At 34.4% G+C, this 20,445-nt stretch overlaps 1 protein-coding gene across 1 annotated transcript; it reads right to left on the bottom strand.

Moving 5' to 3' along the window:
• Window positions 1-5,729: 5,729 nt before the first annotated feature.
• On the bottom strand, window positions 5,730-6,383 carry LOC116106253 (secreted RxLR effector protein 161-like). The gene has a single exon (XM_031392601.1). It carries the CDS (start codon window positions 6,381-6,383, stop codon window positions 5,730-5,732), a length of 654 nt encoding a protein of 217 aa, XP_031248461.1.
• Window positions 6,384-20,445: the final 14,062 nt, after the last annotated feature.

Raw genomic sequence — 20,445 nt, 5'->3', positions numbered from 1 at the left:
GGCATCTAAAGAATTATTAAACCCAAGACAGCCAATTAGAAATGTCACGAAATCCACCACTCTTGGGGATGCCGCCAGCGCCGATTACCTTATTTGCAGCTGCATATCCACAACCCACTGAAATGTGGGGCCTTCCTTTAGTTTTGTCAAAGATACTTGTGAAAATGCATCTATAAAATTTAATACACAAGCCTATATTCAAACTCAAAACCAAAAGTTTCCCATCAACTAATTGTTGGCATCAACTCTATAATTTTGCAATACAACTTGATATGCACCATTAAGAATAGTAAACATTTTACATACAATGCAGTTCTTTTATTTGGGTAATTTACAAATTCTCCCAATCCTCACAAAAGAGTCTTCATCAATTATGTGCAACCAACAACAAGAAGAAAGTTGTTTACAAATTAAAATGTATCTACCCACAAACACAAAAAGAAGGGGGAAAAAAAAATTCCTTTTCTATGTTCAATCCACCTTTATTTTACAGGATGAATTCATCAAAATTCCTATTGGGAACATAAAAAGTTGATCAATTGTTCAATAAATTTCCTAAAATATGCCAATCAATCAATGATCCCAGAAGAAAAAAACAAAAACAAAGAGAACTAACCTAATGAACCACCATTGTTAAGGGATAGCATCATGAAAATACATAAAAAAAAAAAAAAAAAAAAAAAAGAGTATCTATTGAAATAAAATAAGCAGTTCAAACTAATACAAGCATTGTCATATTGAATACTGCATTCAACTGAAAAGGAAAGAGGAGGTAAATTTAATAAACAAAGTCAAGAGAAAGAATGGTGAAAGGGGTACCTGTTTGTTTGTTGAAATTTGGTTTTGAAAAATATGTAAAACAGTTTGAGTTTTAAGTTATTTGGATAAAAGCAAAGCTAACCAAAAGGTAAAAAATGGTGATTAAATTGAAAATGGGTTTTGTTTTGTGAGGTTTGTAAAGAGAGAGAAAAATGGGCGAAGGACAGGAAGAGAGAGAGAGGGAGACATCGCTTAAAATAACGCGGGCCTAACCGCAAACTAACTTATGAATTTTTCAGTATCGGACGCACTCTAAATAATAATTATTTTTCATATTAACAAGTAATTTTATTATTTCTGCTTCTTCCTAGCTTATACGGTTGTTCAAGCAATGGGGCCTCACATCAACCTTTTTTTTTTTTTTTTTTTTTTTCAAGGACCACGACCCAATATGCAAAATTTGATAAAGGAAATGTCTTTTGAACCCAATAAGTATCGTCTTTTATTTACATCATAGTAAAATTGTAAATAAGGATAAAATAATAAATTTATAAATATATTAACCATAATATTGAAATTCAAACTTGTTTTCATAAAATTACATGACAATGTGTTTATGTTTTTCGAAAACTGAATGAAACTGCTTAAAAAGTTAAAATTGAACAGAATCAATCATATTTAAACCAAGTCAATCGGTCTAAGAAAAAGATTAGAAGTCGAGCACACTCTAGAGACAGTGATGGAGCCACTATAGGACTAGGATAGGCTTATGCCCTTCCTGAACTTTTAATTTATTTTTTAAGTTATACTTTAAAGTTCTTCAATTTATATATGAAGTAATGAAAATATAAATATGAAGTAAAAAAGCCAGAAATTGCTAAATTTAATTAAAATTTTACTTTAAAAAAAAAATGGATTTTGTGATTAATTTTGTAGGTGCAAATTAGTAATCATTTCCTTTAATTAATTTGGTTTTACAAATAAAATAAAACAAAATAACATAAGGACACTCATCACAAAGAATTTATCAAACAAAAATGCATTTAATTTAATATCAACAATCATGGTGTAGGTTCTTGCATAAATGATGTTATCTTTAGTTTAAGATCATCAAGTGATCATACAAGATTTAAGATTTGTTTCTTATTCTCTCTCTGTTTTCCTTATTCTTTTTCCAAATTATATACGGAAAGGATGTTCTACTTCTGTGTGTGTTTTCCATATTCTATTTACTAATTTTATTTTATTTGTAAGTTAAATTATTAGACATTCATTTCATATAAAGTATATATCATTTGAGTTTGAAAGTTTTAAATGATATTATTTTTGGATAATTTTTGCCCTTCCTCAAGCCAATTCTTGGCTGCGCCACTGTCTAAACTCTCTAGAGATGTGATTTAAAACAAGTTGGTTTCTCTTTCTTAGTTGCTTATGATAAAAATTAGAGATTTAGCCCCTGTTTGTTACACTATTCTGGATCATTATTCTGCTATCCTATTTGGATTAAAAAATAGGATATGTGTTTGTTTATTTATTGAACCAATCCAATCTAAAAATTAATCTAACTTAAATAAGATTTTTTGCCTAAAAATGAAAAGAAGGCGGGACTTGTTTTTAGATTATCCAATTCTATTCAACTGAAAACATTTTTCTTTCTCTTGTTCTCATTTTTCTGTCCTTCCAATATGAAAATTAGTCCACTCAAGACCACCAGTGTTTGCCAGCAACCACTGTCGGCCACCGCCACTATCACCGGAGGTCGACGTGGCCGAATTTGGCTGGTCGTGCATTGATTTGGCCATTTCCAACTAGATCTATGACCAAAGATCTGGTCGTTGATGGCGAGGTTTTGGTCGAGATTTGGCCTTTAACAATGGCCAAATTATGGCAGTTAACGATAACTAGAGAGATCTAGCCATCAACGGCCACATATCTAGACATCAATAGCCAAAAAATCTGGCTATCAACTGCAGTTTCTGGCCATAGATCTGGCAATTTCTGGCTAGATCTATGGTGGATCTGGTTGAAAACAGTCATAATGGTGTACGACCGGCCAGATCCAATTGGTCGTGCACCGTTTCGATGACTTTCGGTTGCCGTCCGACAGTGGTGGCCGGTGGCCGGTTGTCCTCTTAAGTGACTAGGGGGCTTTAGTTAATTTTCAAGCTTTTATTGTGGGGGTGTTTAACTAAATTAACAAATGTAGAGGGCTAAAAAAATAATCTAAATATTTTCAGAAAATGTACCAATTAAACAACTATTCTCTCTTAAAAACCTTTTTTAAAAAAATGTTCCAAACAACTATTCAGCATTTTATCAAACTCTATTATAATTTTCAAATATTTTACCAAACATATTTTCATATTCAAATCCAATTCGATTTGATTCAACTAAATTCAAATTAAAACACTTTTTTAGAATAATATTTTTTTTTAAAAGTGTAACAAACAAGCCTTTAATATGACTGAATTTGTAACAGCGGGATGACATCAAGCAGCGGAGTGCCAGTGGTACATTAGGAAATGGAGCAATGGAAGCAATATTAGGTATGAATAAAGATAGCTTGACAAATGCATCTCACAACCTTCTATCACAAACCACACACGTGGCAGTTGAGTTGGCAACTCTCACCAAAACGGCCACGAAATGATTTCGACTAGACCTAATAAATAGTCGTTCCTTCATAGGGAACGACCGTTCCTTGGATGGAACGGCCGCTCCATGAGATGGAACGATGGAACACCCATTCTATAATTCATGGAACAAGTGTTCCATCTTATGGGTACCAATTCCATAAAGATGGAACGGGTGTTCCATCTTATGGAACACTCATTCCATCTTAAGGAACGGTCGTTCCCTATGAAGGAACAGTCATTCCTTATGAACGAACTGCCTTTACTCTTTAAGGAATGACCGTTCATGTCTAGTAAAAGTCGTGATTTTGACGTGGTAAAGCCAAATAAGTGCAACGTCGGCGTTTGTGAGAGAAAGTTATAAGATTCATTTGTCAACGTATTATTACTCTATTAAATAGTGAAGAGGTGGCAACAGATACAACTTGCAGTATTGACTTGTTTGTTTAGTTTAGTTTAGTCTAGGGTTTCTTTTTGACTTTTATTTCTTTTTGTTAGGTTAAATAAGTGCATTATAACAATGCAATATAATAAATGATGTATCTAATAATACACAACCATATGTATTTTTAATACAAAATTATAAATTTATCGGTTTGGGTCAGTTTTGTCTAATTTTCCTTTAAGTCCTAGTACCAACCTAATCAATGTAGATTCTCTTTGATAGTAAGGTTATTATCAAATTGAATAACTGATCCGAATTGGCCAACTCAAGTTGAGTTCATTGATTTGAATTGGGTATCGGTTATTGGTCTAATATATATGTTGAATGTTCACCTACTGCCTTAAACTTTTTGATGGGATGACAACTTAACATGGTACCAAAGCTAAATGCCTCAATTTTAAATCCCCACATAAAAATGGGATAAAGAAAAAAAAAAAAAAAAACTAAGTTTAATGTGAAGGGGCCTATTGGTCTAATATATGTATGAGCCCTCACCTATTAGCTTAACCTTTTAGATGGGACAACAACTTAACATCAGTAAAAATTCCCAACCTTAGGTTTTAGGCAAGCAACCATATGAAGGTGGATTTGTAATTTTCAGGTTATGAGATTTTTTTGCTAACCATATTAGTCTTAAATCCCTACATAAGTGATACTAAATAGACTAATGAAAACAAACCTCCCAACCTTAGGTTTTAGGCAAGTAAACATTTAAGAAGGAGTGGAATAAACATATATGAAGGTGGATTTATAATTTTCAAGTTATGAGATTTTTTTGCTAACCATGTTAGTCATAAATCCCTGCATTAGTGATAATAATCAAATGGACAAATGAAAACAAACCACGTACACACACAAAGATTTATAGTGGTTCAATCTCAATAAGAAAATATGTCTATTTCGTTAGAATTTCACTATAAAAAAGAAGAATATTATAAGATTTTCTTGAACTTCTTTAATTTGCTTACCACTCTCTCTTTGTGGCTACACACTCTCTTTAGGATTTCAGCACCCTTTTATAGTGTCGAGGACATCTGACAATTCTTCTAATGTGATTGTAGATAGTAAAATCTACAGTTACAGGAGAAGGTTTAATCCTGTGAGGTTGAGGCCACTAACAATCCGTTGAACCTGCCCACAAAGAAAACAAGCGCAAAGCTTACATAAAACACTGGTGTGTTGTCTGCCGTAGGCACTCCGACACTCAAGTCAGCAAGGCTGTTAAGATTCTAGGGTTTATGATTAAACCTAAATCAGTCTCAAACAGGTCATCAATCAATGATTAAACACAAAACCAATGGAAAAATAAGAAGAACAAATGTAAAACAGGACACAACAGTTTATAGTGGTTCGGCTTTACAGCCTACATCCACTCTCCAAGGCTCACAATAGGGATTTCATTATCAATCAATAATGTACAGTGAGAATGATTTCATCAGAACATAAGGGAAAAACAAACAAGGAAAGAACACACCAATTCGTAAAACCCTAACTCTCTCAACCCGAAATCTGCCTTTTCCTCTTGCACCAGCAGGTGTTAAATACACATGCTCAAAGCCTGAATCATCATCTAGCTGTCTCTAATTCTCCATAACCGTAAGATCACAAGATCAATTCTGGAACATTTGGTAGGGTTATGAGTTGTCAAAGCAAAATAGAAATGAGAGAGAGGAATGAAGTCTACCACAAAATGAGATAACCCAAACAGATAACATATTAGGTTTGGCCAAAAAACGACGTCGCATAGGAGAGTTTGACTTTAACACTTAAGTTGACTTCCACCATGGCAAATAAGGAGCCACATCACCACAATTCTCCACCTTGGTTTCTTGATTTCCACCCCCCATGTGGCCTTGGAAATTTACCAGTTCACTCTTGAACTTGAAGCAAGCTCATAAGAGCCTGTGTTTTTCAAATGGGACAGATTTTGTGAACATGTCGGCAGGATTATGAGATCCATCAATTTTCTCAATCTCGATTTCTCCTCTTTCAATCATTTCCCTGATGAAATGAAGATGGACATCAATGTGTTTGGTTCTTTCATGGTAAACTTGGTTTTTACAAAGGTGAATCGCACTCTGACTATCACTGTTAATCTTCACTGTCTGTTGCTCAATACCTAGCTCATTGATCAGACCTTTCAACCAGGTGGCCTCCTTTGCTGCCTCAGTCAATGCAACATATTCTGATTCAGTTGAAGACAGGGTAACCATATGCTGCAATTTTGATTTCCAACTGACAGTGTTTCCCCACAAAGTAAAAACAAACCAAGATATAGACTTCCTTTTGTCTAAATCTCCTGCATAATCTGCATCACAAAACCCCTCAACACAGTCATCACAACTATGGTTTTTCTTAAAAACAATTCCTGCTGATTTGGTTCCTTGTAAGTATCTCATAATCCATTTAAGAGCCATCCAGTGAGTCCTTCCTAGATTGCTCATAAATCTACTAACTAAACTTACAGCAAAACCTAAATCTGGTCTGGAACATACCATCAAGTACATTAGGCTTCCCAATGCACTAGCATAAGGTATCCCTGCCATTTCAAGCTTCTCAGTTTTAGTCTATAGACTCTACTCATGTGAAAGTTTTAGGTGAGCACCGAGAGGAGTTTGAACAGATTTAGCATCCAACATGTTGAATTTCTTCAGAATTTTCTCAGTGTAGTCCTGCTGGACTAACTTTAGACTTTCAGAAGAATTTTTTGAGCTTGACCCAGCTCTTTCATTTCAAACTTGGTGTTCAGTAACTTCTTCAGTCGACACAGCTCATATTTATCATGGCATACCCCAAGCATATCATCCACATACAACAGTAAAAAAATATGTGTCAGTTCTGAGATTCTTTTATAGTAAAAACAACTGTCAAAATTACATCTATTAAACCCTATTTCTAACATAAAAGAATCAAATTTCTTATACTACTGTCATGGTGACTGTTTCAAACCATACAATGATTTTTTCAATAGACAAACTTTATCTGTAGCACTGTTGTACCCTTCAAGCTGCTCTATTAGAATACTTTCTTCTAAATCCCCATGCAAGAAAGCTGTCTTCACATCAAGTTGTTCTAATTCCAGATTGAATTGAACTACTAGAGAAATCAGGACCCTAATTGATGTATGCTTGACCACGAGAGAAAATATTTCATTATAGTCAACCCCCTCTACTTGTGTGAACCCTTTTGCGACTAACCTAGCCTTGTACCTAGGTGCATCATGAGTTTTTAAACCTGGTTTCCTTTTGAAAATCCATTTGCATTTTACCACCCTACAGTCTTCTGGTTTATCAACCAAAACCCATGTATTATTCTTCATAAGAGAATCAAATTCTTCCTCAACGGCTTTCTTCCATTCCAATTTTTCAGATCCAGAAACTGCTTCTTGGAATGTCTTAGGTTCATCATTCATCTCTTCTTCCACCTGAAGTGCATAAGCCACCAAGTCTGCATATCCTAGTCTACTTGGAGGTCTGATTGTTCTCCTAATTCTATCTCTTGATAATTGATAATCAGTCAAGTTTGAAGTATCTACACCTGGAGTATTCTACCCTACTTGATGATCACCAGTTGGTTCTTCCTCATGAGTATCTAACTCCTCAACTCCACCTTGATTCAAACTTGGGCTAAAACTGGAGTCTGTCACTTCTAGTTCTAGGTGTCCAGCTTTTGAATAAGAGTTCTCAGATTCATCAGGTTTGTTTCCTAAACCAGGTAGGGTATTTTCTCTGAATATGACATCTCTACTCATAATACATTTCTTAGTTTCTAAATTCCAGAACTTGTAGCCTTTAACCCCATCTGGATATCCTAAGAAAATGCATTTAATGGCTCTAGGTTTTGACTTTTCATCCTTAGAATGAACATAGGCTAGACATCCAAAAACTCTAAGGTTTTCAAGGTTTATAGGATGACCAGTCCACCTTTCAAGTGGAACTCTAAAACCTATAGCTGATGAAGGTGTTCTGTTTATCAAGTAGACTGTATGGGTTGCTTCTGCCCAAAACTTGACTGGAAGTTTGGAACATGACAGGATGCTTCTTACCTTTTCTAGAATAGTCATATTCATCCTTTCACAGAGCCCATTCTATTGTGGAGTGTGTCTCACTGTCCTATGTCTAACTACCCCATTAATTCTACAGTAGTTATTGAACTCCTCGTTAATGAATTCCAAACCATTATCAGTTCTTAACTTTTTTAGTTTCTTTCCACTTTGCTTTTTAACCATGGTTTTCCATTCCTTAAATCTAGAAAAGGCTTCATCCTTGGTTTTAAGAAAATAAATCCAAACATGCCTAGAGTAGTCATCTACAAGACTAAAAAAATACCTACACCCTCCAAGTGAATAATGCCTAGATGGTCCCCATAAATCAGAGTGCACATACTCAAGTGGTGAGCTTGAGTAGGGCTATCCAGTCCCAAATTTTACCCTGCACATTTTCCTAAATACACAATGCTCACAAAAATTCAGATTCCCTGTTTTATCCCCACCCAGTAGGTTTTACTGAGTTCACCTAAGCCCTTTTCACTAACATAGGCAAGCCTTCTACGCCACAAGGTAGTCTTATCTAGTTCCTCAGTTGACCTAAAATTATCCATACCACTATCAATCCTACCTTTCAACACATACAGTCCATTTTTTTTCTCAACCTTCATGACAACCAGAGAACCCTTTAAGACACTAAGACTCCTATTAGCAGCCTTATAATTCAGACCTATAGAGTCTAAAGTTCCAAGAGAGATAAGATTTTGTTTTAGGTTAGGGACATTCCTAACATCAGTAAGTGTCTTAGTTAATCCACTATGGAGATTTAGTTTAACAGATCCTATTCCCTTAATATGACAGACAGCATTGTTTCCCATCATTACTTTCCCACCATCTAAAGGTTGAAATGAGCTAAACCATTCCCTATTAGGTGTCATATGATAGGTACAACCAGTGTCTAAAATCCACTCTTCCCTAGTACTGCCCTCTGAAATAACTAGGACCTCTGAACTCTCATAACCTTCTGATACTACCCCTGCACTACCTCCATCATCCTCTTTCTCATATTTCTTCTTCTTTCTCTCAGGACAGTCTCTCCTAAGGTGACCCTCCTTATGACAGAAGAAACACTTTCATTTCCCAGGTTTGGACTTAGACCTATGTCTATTTTGCCCTCCCCTTTTCCAGTTCTTCTTTTCAAATCTTCCTCTTACTACAAGACCCTCACCATCACTCACATTTTTATCCCTAATTCTATTTTCAGTATCCTTAGCTAAGATAGCTTCTACTACTTCTTCTAATTTTAGAGTCTGCCTACCATATTTCAATGTCTGTACAAAATTCGAGTAGGATTTGGGTAGTGAATTCAACAAAATCACAGCTTGGCCCTCATCACCAATTTCAATGGAAATACTCTCTAAATCTTGTATAATCTTAGAAAATCATTCTTATTATCTTTTAGAGATTTTTTTTCATCCATCTTAAACCCAAATAAACTCTGTTTTAGAAATAAACGATTAGGCACAGTCTTAGACTGATAAAGTGAGTCTAACCTGCTCCATATCTCTGCAGCAGTCTTTTCTTTTTTGACTTCTTGAAGCACTTTGTCACCCAAGCCAAGGATTAGCGAGTTCTTGGCCTTGTTCAGCATGTCTAGTTTTTCTGTAGTGGTTAATGTTGCAGGTAACTCATCTTCTCCCTTCAGAGCTAACGCCAAGCCCTCTTTAACCAGTACTGCCTCCATCTTTATTTCCATAGTCCAAAGTCGTTCTCACCTGTAAACTTCTCAAGCTCATATTTAGTTGACATGTTTTCTCACAGATCAAAAAAACATTCAGCAACAGAGAAGGAATCAGTTTAAGGAAACTTAGAGAAATGTATTTAGGCAAGATTGAAACAGAGAAACCCTAACTGGACCTTCAATCGAGCTCTGATACCAATTTGTTAAGATTCTAGGGTTTATGATTAAACCTAAATCAGTCTCAAACAGGTCATCAATCAACGATTAAACACAAGATAAATGGAAAAATAAGAAGAACAAATATAAAATAGGACACAACAGTTTATAGTGGTTCGGCTTTACAGCCTACATCCACTCTCCAAGGCTCACAATAAGGGATTTCATTATCAATCAATAATGTACAGTAAGAATGATTTCATTAGAACATAAGGGAAAAACAAACAAGGAAGGAACACACTAATTCGTAAAACCCTAACTCTCTCAACCTGAAATCTGCCTTTTCCTCTTGCACCAACAGGTGTTAAATACACATGCTCGAAGCCTGAATCATCATCCATCTGTCTCTGATTCTCCATAACCGCAAGATCACAAGATCAATTCTGGAACATTCGGTAGGGTTGTGAGTTGTCGAAGCAAAACAGAAATGAGAGAGAGGAATGAAGTCTGCGCACAAAATGAGATAACCCAAATAGATAACATATTAGGTTTGGCCAAAAAACAACGTCGCATAGGAGAGTTTGACTTTAACACTTAAGCTGACTTCCACCGTGGCAAATAAGGAGCCACATCACCACAATGGCTGAAAGAGACTATTTAGTAAGGGCTAAGGGGAGGAAGGGTTTATTGAAGTTTGATCGGAGATTAGAGCTACGGTGAAGGTTTATAGTTCTTAGGAGCAAGAACTTTAGGAGCTAGTAGATAGTAGTGAATATTCTATCTTTAATGAGAGGCAATACATCTCTTTATATAATGGTCATAGGATCTTCGAATTTTGATAAGACTTTGAGTCCATAATGGTAGGGGTGTGAAAAAAAAAGGGAAAACTAAACCAAGAAATAGTTTTTTTTTTTTTTTTTTTTTAAAACCGGTTTGGTTTTGGTTCATAAAATTGGCTAAGCCGGTTTTTCAGTTCGGTTATTAGTTCAACCAATTTTGGAAACCAATTAACCGAAACCGGTTTTTAACTAATATATTTTATATGATGTGGATGTCTCCTTTTCTAAGATGTGCCGCTGGGATCTTCGCTCTTCCCACAAAACTCCCTAAGGTTTATATCTGAAGCCGCCAGGGTTTTCAAGTTCTCTTTAGTCTCCTGCCTCTGTTTAGTTACTTTCCTTCCATTTTTCTGTGTCCTCTGTGTTTAGTTATGGCTTTGAGTTTGTTTTACGTTATGATAATCTACTTAGAACCTCTAACATTTACCTTTAATTTATATATTCTTCCTTTTTTTTTTTGGGTTGTATGTCTATTGAATTTGTGTTGTGTTTAAACTTTAATGAGATAGGGAGTATCGAAGGGAATGTCATAGGATTTTAGCCTTTTTAACAGATCCTTCTCTTACATAAACTTTAGTTTACGAATTGGGTCACCTTCCGAGCAAACTTGTTTGGTCTCTCAGTAGGTGGCATCAATCGGTGCCTACACTTTTTTGTTTTGGTTTTCAAGATTGTATCTCTGTAATGTTTAAATTCAGATTTGGGTCGTTTTGTTTTTTTATACCAGAATATGAATGACAAAGAACTCAAACCAACCATAAACATTGGATGAAACTTGAAGAAAGGATTTTGATTACTTGTGATTGAGTTTCAACTTGAAGAAGGGAAAAATTAGAAATTAATTTTTTTATTTAAAAATCGGTTCAAAACCTGATTATTTGATTCGATTTAAACAGTAGTTCAGTCTGATTTCAGTTTAGATTTTTACCTGAACTGGTTTTCCGGTTCAGTTTGAAAAATGGCCAAACTAATTCGGTTAACCGGTTTTTCACACCCCTACATAATGGTAGAGTTCCAGTAAACAAGAAGAACTCGATTTGCTTGCCTTTTAGGAATGAGAGTCATAATTCACATAAGATAAAAGATCTTGAGTGAATTAGGATAAAAACTAAATAAGAAGTAGATGTATTAGGGTTTTTGTGGGATTTTGGACCCTTAGAAAATATCATGGACCAATGGGTCTGACTCTAGGTGGGCTAACCCAATCTGAATGATCCAATCTGGAGAGGCTAGGTTGGTGTTATGGGTCTGACCCATGACATAAATCTTGACGTAGACCCAATCAGAATTGGGTCATGGCCTTGGGCCATATAGTAGATGTTTCATGCTTGGGTCTAATAAGGCCTAAGACGATTTTTGACCCATACAATGATATGGAGTAATTGAGGTTAAAAGACATTCTCTTCTAAGCAAAAAAATACATTTTTCTTGTAGTGTGTTTGTTACAACTAATTCTAATTATCTTTGCCACAACAAATTTGGGTTAGTACAGCAAACTAGCTTGTGGAATGAATGATAATATTTTAGGCTATAGCGAGAAGCGAATCTGCAAACTCTACATTCCTTTGATTCCACTTTGAATTTTCTCCACAACTCAACATCAAGTGTGGGTACGGTACTTGCATGTGAAGTTTGGAGGGGAAGGATAGGTTGCTGATGGAGATCAAAGCCACAAATTTGTAGGACGTGGAGGCCGACAGCAGATGCGTAAATTGTTTGACTTTATTGGAAATGGGGATTTTATTTAACAATTCTCCGAATAAAATATGCTATTTGGTTACTAGTTTCAACTTGTAATTTTTCGACTTATTATTGAGTTGCTATCAATTATGATGGGTATTATTCAAGCATAATACTATACATACAATATTTCTCATACAACATGATGTGATAAAAGATGGTTGACTGATTTTAAATTAAAAATAAATTTTCATCAAATCATCTTTTACCACATTACGTTGTATGAAAATGTTGTATGTGTAGTATTACTCGTTATTCAAACTTAATTCCATCTTTGACACCATAAGAAAATTATGTTTTCCTGCCCAACTTTCTTCGGATATAATCCTTAGGCCTTCTGTAATACACCTACACGGTTTTGGAGTCATATTAGCCGTGGATATACTATTCAGCCTACTGTAATGCAACTTCGACATCATCATAGGCCTTTATATGCTTTTTAGCTTGTTGCGGCACAACTTTAGCGTTGTCGTAGGCTCTAATATACTTTTAGCCCATTATAACACAATTTTGACTTCACACTAGATCTTTCCCTTTAAACAGACACGACAATAAACACACACGTCTTGATTTTTTTTATTTTTAAATTTAAACTCGCATTCTTGATGATATGAATGCATTAAAAGTCAATTTCATTCAAATTTATTGTATTATGTACACGTGCAACTAAGAAAGCAAATTTGGTTTTTAAAAAAAATCAGAATACCTTGCAAGGGAGAATGATTAAGATATATGGGGCCAAAGTAAAAGACAGTTTCTACAGTGAAGGAATATAATGGCATAAATTAAGGTCCCTTAAGAATTATAACAACTATTAACTAGAAGCTTTACTAAAGCATTTCCTTTTACCTTTAGGCTGCGTTTAATTTTGACAATGTTTTATTATCAAAAATATATGATTACCAGTCAGTGGCGGAGCCAGGATTTTTGCCCAAGGGGGCCCTCCATGGCTCCACCATTGTTTGCCAAACAATTAGTGAAAACTTTTAAAAAACTACCAAACCTTAAGCAAAAGAGTTTACAGCAATCATAATCCACCAAAAATATTTCACACAAATTTAGAGGTCAATCACAACTCTAACACAAGTAAAATACATAAAAGTTTACAAAGAGATGGATTAAAATCACCAGAGAAGCAGTCAAACTTCATGCTGTATAACTCCAAATCCAGACGTTAATATCAAAACTCAACTGTCTAGATAAAAGATCCACACATCCTCTACGTATTAACCAAAAAATCAAGTTAGAATGGTATACCTGAAGATTTGAATATATGAATAATGATTGTTTAAATATGAAAGCAAGTTAGAATGGTACACCCAAAGATCTTCAATTTAACACGATTTTCCGCTTTGATATATTCTGAAAGTGTTCAATGATATCTTCATTTTCAATTATAGCAAAAACTTCCTTTTCAATGTAAACCACCAAGCAATTGTTCATCCAGTCGTCTCCCATTCAATTACGCAAACTATTTTTCACAAGATTCATTGCAGAGAACACCCTTTCAACTGTTGCAGTAGCCACAGGCAAAACCAATGCTAATTTAATAAGCAAGAAAACTTTGTTGTAAGCAACATCCTTCTTAAACTCAACCATTTTTTTAGCAAGGTTGGCAATTCCTTCGACATGAGTGAAATTGGCATTAGTGCTAACATCCTCATAATAGTTTTCAAGTTGATCATCGAGCAACCAAATATCGTGTTGAGAAAAATTGGTAGGATAGAACTTTGCAAATTCAAGTAATCTATCTTTGTTAAATGCAACAAAAGAGTTACTTGGATCAAGAGATGTCATACATTGAAGCAAGCTCATACTTACTTTATCAAAACGATTATTGAGTTCTTCTTGAATGTTATCCAAAACTGTATACATCAATTCCACCTTAAAATGACGTTTATTCATAATTGGCGCAATCCCCCGTTTTGTCCTCCCAAAGTTATCTTCCATATTCTCCAAGATTGGTATTTCATTATCTTTGCACATATCAGAAGCTTCTTTTAACAATATGTCGAAGCAAGTGTCTTCATTTCTCATTTTATGCAATCGACGCTTCGAAATTTGTACAAATTGTATGGCATTAAGAAGATCCTGATCTTTTCTTTGTAATGCTTGTGACAGTTCATTTGTGATTCCCAATACTCTTTTCATTAAGAATAAAAAAAGACGAATTCAAAATTCTCCATGATTCGTAATAAACTCTTTGCTTGACTTTTGTTTTGCCAATCGTCTCCTTCAATCTCAGTCACCCTAAGCACATCAACAACAAAAGAAATTAAATTTATGACACTATGAATTGTCCCTATGTGTGAACCCTAACGTGTATCTCCTGGTCGTTTAATAGTGCATTCTTGATTCAAACCTCGTCCCATATGAAGATCACCATTAGAAATCAAAGATATCACATTTTCATATTTTTTATCACGTAGAAGATCTCTGCGCTTCCAAGATGCCGCTATAGTGTTTGATAACATAGAAAGAGATTGAAAAAATTTACCTAATGCCGAATGGTTACTTACAACTTTGACTAGCACTAGTTGGAGTTGATAAGAGAAACAATGAATGTAGAAAGCTGATTTATTTTCTCTCAATATCAAAGTCTTCAAACCATTGAACTCACCTCTCATATTGCTTGCTCCATCGTAACCTTGCCCCCATAAACTTGTCAAACTCAATCCACGCTTTACAAAAAGGCATCTATTGCAATTTTCAAAGACTTTGCAGAAGTATTCTTAACATGCACAACCCTGATAAAATGTTCAATAACACAACCTATTTTGTCCACATAGCGAAAACAATAGCCATTTGTTCTTTCACTGCCACATCACGAGATTCATCAACTAGTAAAGAGAACGGTTGTTTATCTCTCACAATTTTTGCAATAATTTTCTTGGTCGTCAAATGAGCACAAACACTAGTTAATTCCCTTTGGATGTTGGGGGCCGTCATTTGATGGTTTTTCGGAGCATTTTCCAACACAACTTTTTTTATGTCGTCATTATGATTGGATAGAAACTTCAATAGTTCCATAAAGTTACCTTGATTTTCAGATTCAACCGACTTGTCATGACCACGAAATGCCAATCCTTGATGTAAAAGAAATCTAATGCAATCAATTGATGCATTCAAGCGAATGCGATAGTCCACTTTGGCCTTTTTCGACACGCAAGCAAGATTTACATCGATGTGTTGCCTTTGCTTTATCAAATCAACACACTTGGCATGACATTGTTTATGAGTACTAGAATGATCTCCAACATGTTTTTTCACTTTCGCTTTATCTTTCCAATTATTAAATCCCTTACTCACAAAAAATTCACCACCTGCTTGGTCACCATAATCAGTTTTGAAAAGATAATAATTTAAACAAAAGATGCAATCTTTTGCCACACTATATTCCATCCAACTTGGACCTTCTTTGTACCACTCTAGTGTAAACCTACGCTTTTTATCTCTGAAAAGAGTGAAAAGAAAGTTATGATCTTTAGGTTGGCAAGGACCTTTCAACAAGTATGCTCTTCGAACTTCCTCCTTTTACTGACAAGTACAACAAATCTCGTTAATTGGTATCCTCAATCCTGGATCAGTTTCAAGCTCATCTAAATTGAACATCCCGACCGAAGGTTGAGCTTCTTTTACTTGGTGTTGTTGTTGCTGATGTGGGGCTTCTTCGTCTAATGGGATTTGATTAACCTCAATATCAGTAGAGTCTCCATCAACAATTTCTGTTGAAATTTTCTTTAATCTCTTGAAATAATTGGATATCATAGCTATCAAATAAAAAAAAAGATAATATGATACATGTAAAGAAAGACTGATGAAACTTTAATTAATAAAATTACAAGGACTGACTTATCACATTTTTAGATGTAACAATTAGATCTAATTAAAAGATTATTTTAGCAATTAATTAATCATTTTATTGTGTTAATTTTCTTATATTTAAAATCATTTTAGTGAAATTTAAAAACTTATATAATTTGCTAATCAATTTGTTGACTTATTTAAATTATTGGCATAGATCAACTAGATTTAATTTAATTACTATTAGAGCATACTTAGTCAACTAATCACATCATAAAATAATAAAAAATATCATTATTAATATATTAAGGACTAGTGCAAATCAAGTTGTCCTCTAATTATATAAAAAAAAAAAAAAATTATAAATGTCTTTGTGATATCTAAAGTCACAAATTAATAATAATGTTTTCAACTAATTACAAAATCAAACAAACACAAAACAAACTCACAAGATTCATACTTTTTTTCATTAGAATAAAAAATCTCCATAAAAACAAATATGATTTAACCCTAAAATATACTAAACTAAAATAAGTAATATACATACCTAAAACTGATAAAGCAGAAAATAGTCTTCAAAAGTTGTAACTTCAACCGAGCCAGTAAGACAAAGAGAAAGAGAGACGCACTCACTAAATAAAATTAGGGATACAAAAGTTGTGGTCCTATGGAGATTGGTCGGCATATATATAATATATTTATAATAATGAAACTAGTGGGCCAGCATAGCCGTAATATTTATGATGGATGAGCCTGGCATTGCTGCATTAACAAATTATAGCAATTAGTTTGATTGTAGGTCATATATATTTGTACCTTTTTGATATAAAAACAATTAATTATAAATATTTACAATTTTTTTTTCAAAATCTGAGGCCTACCCTCAAGGATGCTGGATCTCCCCTTGTTACCAGTAAGATAGATAACCTTGAAGATTAATATGTATAAATCATTATTGTGTTTGGTTCATGTGGGCTGTATAAATAATTAATGTATTTGGTTGGTAGTAATTAGAAATGCCCTTCACAAGATTTTATCTATATATGTATATATTATTGTTGTTGTTGTTGTTGTTGTTGTTCTTATTATTCTTATTCTTATTCTTATTATTATTATTATTATTATTATTATTATTATTATATGTGGGACATTTTTGTCAAAATAATTAATTAACGAGATTAAAGAAGTTATTTAACAAGTTGGGTTAATTGTTATTTAATATCAAAAAGAGGACATTTGTGTCCGGAATTTTTATTAAGTAAGGGTAAAATTGGAACAAAAATAGGATTACCACGGTAATTTTAAAATACCACCCTTTAAGTCAGTCACATAACCTCCTATATCACCTCTCATATTATCTGAGTAATAAAAGATTAGTGGAATCTTTTATTACCTGCTGAGCCAAACAAGGTAATGATAAATTAAAAGATAGATTACCAGAGTAATCTTCTTAGGGTCATACCCATACGCAACTTCAAAGGAAATTATTCTTTCAACTCTAATTCTAGCCTTTCAACACAACAGTGTTATTAGTAAGGCCGTCTCAAGAACATTTGTGAACCTAGGCTAGAGTTACTTTGGGGGCCTTCTAATAATATAAGCATATATTAAAAAAAATTATTTCAAATTTATTTTCTTGCCTTTTGAGATAAAAATCACTAGGAGAGGTGGACGGCGATCGGCAGGCTAACGGGGTCAGGTAGGTGGGGGGTTTTGGAGAGTAGATGTTGGAGAATCGATGGGTGGTGAAATAGGTAATTTCCAATGCCCGGATTGGCCAAAAAAGGCTTGAGAAGTCGCAGCCCAAAAAGTATTGGTGGTCAGCGATTGACGGAGTAAACGGATGAGGTATGATAGGGATTTTGGTGAGAGGGTTGAGGGGAGGAAGATGGTGGTGTCGGGGAAGGCCAACAACACCGGGTGCATGCTGAAAAGGCCAGAAATGGTTATCGTGCGCGGTGGAGTTGGGTTATGAGATTCGTAAAAAATCTGCTAAATCGAGGGCTATCAAGACTGGAGAAACACTTGGGAAATGATAAAGTGATGATTCCGGTCAATTTTGGTGAGAAAATCGATCGGAATCAACTCCAAACGGCTGGCGACGGAAGAGGGGTAGAGATGATTTATGTGAATGTCGAATTTTGTGATGGAATTGGGATTGAGTAATTTGAGACATGTAAATGACTATTTTAGCCTTTTATTGTTAAAAGAAATTCAATGTGTTAATTTAGGGGTGTAAATTGGAATATATGAAACTAGAGGTACAAACTTGCTATTTTGTCAAACTTTGAGTGGGAATATATGTAAAAAAATTATAATAAATTTGGGTCCTTTTTTTTCTTTTTTGCCCTTTGGCCTGGATAAAAAAAATCATACATTATTTTTATTTTTGTAATATATTAAAAAAAATTATAAAAAATTTGGGCCCCTATTTTTGGGGGCCTAGGCAGGTGCCTAGCCCTTGAGCCGGGCTTGGGTATTAGTTAGTATTCATTATTCATCTTAAATTTAGCTGGGACAATGTGGGCAGTGAGTTACATTTGAAGACGAGCTTGATAGTTACCACTTTTGTATTTAAGTGCATTCTATCATCGATGCATTTTTTTCCCATTGTAGAAGTATATCAAGAGATAATATGGCACAGCCGCGCAGACAAGCAGAGTAGCTCCAATAAATGAGTAAGTTCTATATAATTCTCTTTTCTTTGTATCTCATCAAGAAAGTAGACAAAGAAATGATATCTATTGTCCATCTATTTGTTTGGGGGCGTTTTGATTATATAATATTTTATTATAGCAGGATGTTATATAAACGGAAAGATATATCACTTTGAAAATTATTGGAAATGTTTAGAAAATGTGTTTAGTTGGTTCGAATCAATTGGTGAATAATATGTTTGGTTGGGAGGATAATTGGGTGGGTATGTTATATAGATTACTAAATTGCCCTCATTTTTAAATATTAATATAATATTATTTTTTATTATTATTTTTTGAATCATTCCTCTTAACCCCCTACATTTTAAATTTTGCTAAAACACCATAGCCATATAAAACTTTAATTTGTAGCAAAATCACCCCCACCCACCCCAAGCCATTGCTGGCAGCCAGCCACCACCGTCAGCTGCTGCTAGAATGGCGCTCGACTAGTCGTATATGGCTGGCCATGCGTCGGCAAAACCATTTGTGGCCATGGATCACAAATTCATGGCAATTTCACGGCCAAAGCCATTACCGTTTCACAGCCAAATCTGTGGCCATTTCACGACCTCATCTTGGCCATGAAACGACTATTTCATGGCTAGATCTAACCGAAAAAGGCCTTACCAATGCACGACCAGCGTGATCCCGCAAGTCGTGCACCATTACGGTGATTGACGCTGGCAGTCGACGATGGTCTTGGGTGGTTAGGGGCATTTTGTTAACTTATAAATTTTTTTGTGGCTGGGTTGTTTTAGCTAATTTCTCAAACGTAGGGGGGCTGGGTAATTTTTATTTGATAGACATTTAAGGACAATTGTGTTCGAAATGGTATTTAATTAAGGGCAAAATAGGTATAAAAATCAGATTATCTAGTAATCTTTTAATAACACCCCTAGGGGAGGGTATCGGGTTACCCCCTACATTATCAGCAATAAACACTATTTACAATAAAAGATACTCATAATATTTTATTACTTACAAACCAAACATTGGAGTCTTTTAAAATAAACGAAAATTACCCACATTATCTTATATGCCCCCCGATCCAAACACACCCTTACTGTCATTCTATTATTCTATACTACTCGTGTTCATCTTTTGAAGCATTATATGTGCTTGAATTTTGAAGCACAACTCGGGCTCGGCTCAGTAAAAGCTCGAGTTCAGCTCGGTTTTTAGTCTAGTCGAGCCGAGTCCGGCTCAGCTCGCTACAGTGTCAAGCTGAGTTCGAACAAGACAAAACTCGACTCATGAGGCTCGTGAGTTTTAGGAAGCTCGAGGGTATATTTGATATTTTTGAAACAATAGGGGCCGATAGGGATTGTTTATTTTTTAAAATTGACAAACACACCCAAAAAATTCAAAAAATTAATTAAATGATTAAAAATTTAATTAATTATAACATTGCATTATATATTTATAATATGATTACTTAATTAATCATAACATTAAATTATAAACATTAGTAATTTACTACATTATTACATTACTTAATTAAATGATTAGTATATTATAGTATGACAACTCATACCTCATGGTCACGATATATTAAAAAATCATTAAACAAACTTAAAGTTAGAGTCATACTAATTATTTAATTAAAGATTCATAAATCATATTAATATTAATATTTAATTTTAT

The sequence above is a fragment of the Pistacia vera genome, unplaced genomic scaffold (assembly GCF_008641045.1).
Source record: "Pistacia vera cultivar Batoury unplaced genomic scaffold, PisVer_v2 Contig117, whole genome shotgun sequence".
Lineage (NCBI taxonomy): Eukaryota > Viridiplantae > Streptophyta > Magnoliopsida > Sapindales > Anacardiaceae > Pistacia > Pistacia vera.
This window is presented reverse-complemented; position numbering and strand designations above follow the sequence as displayed.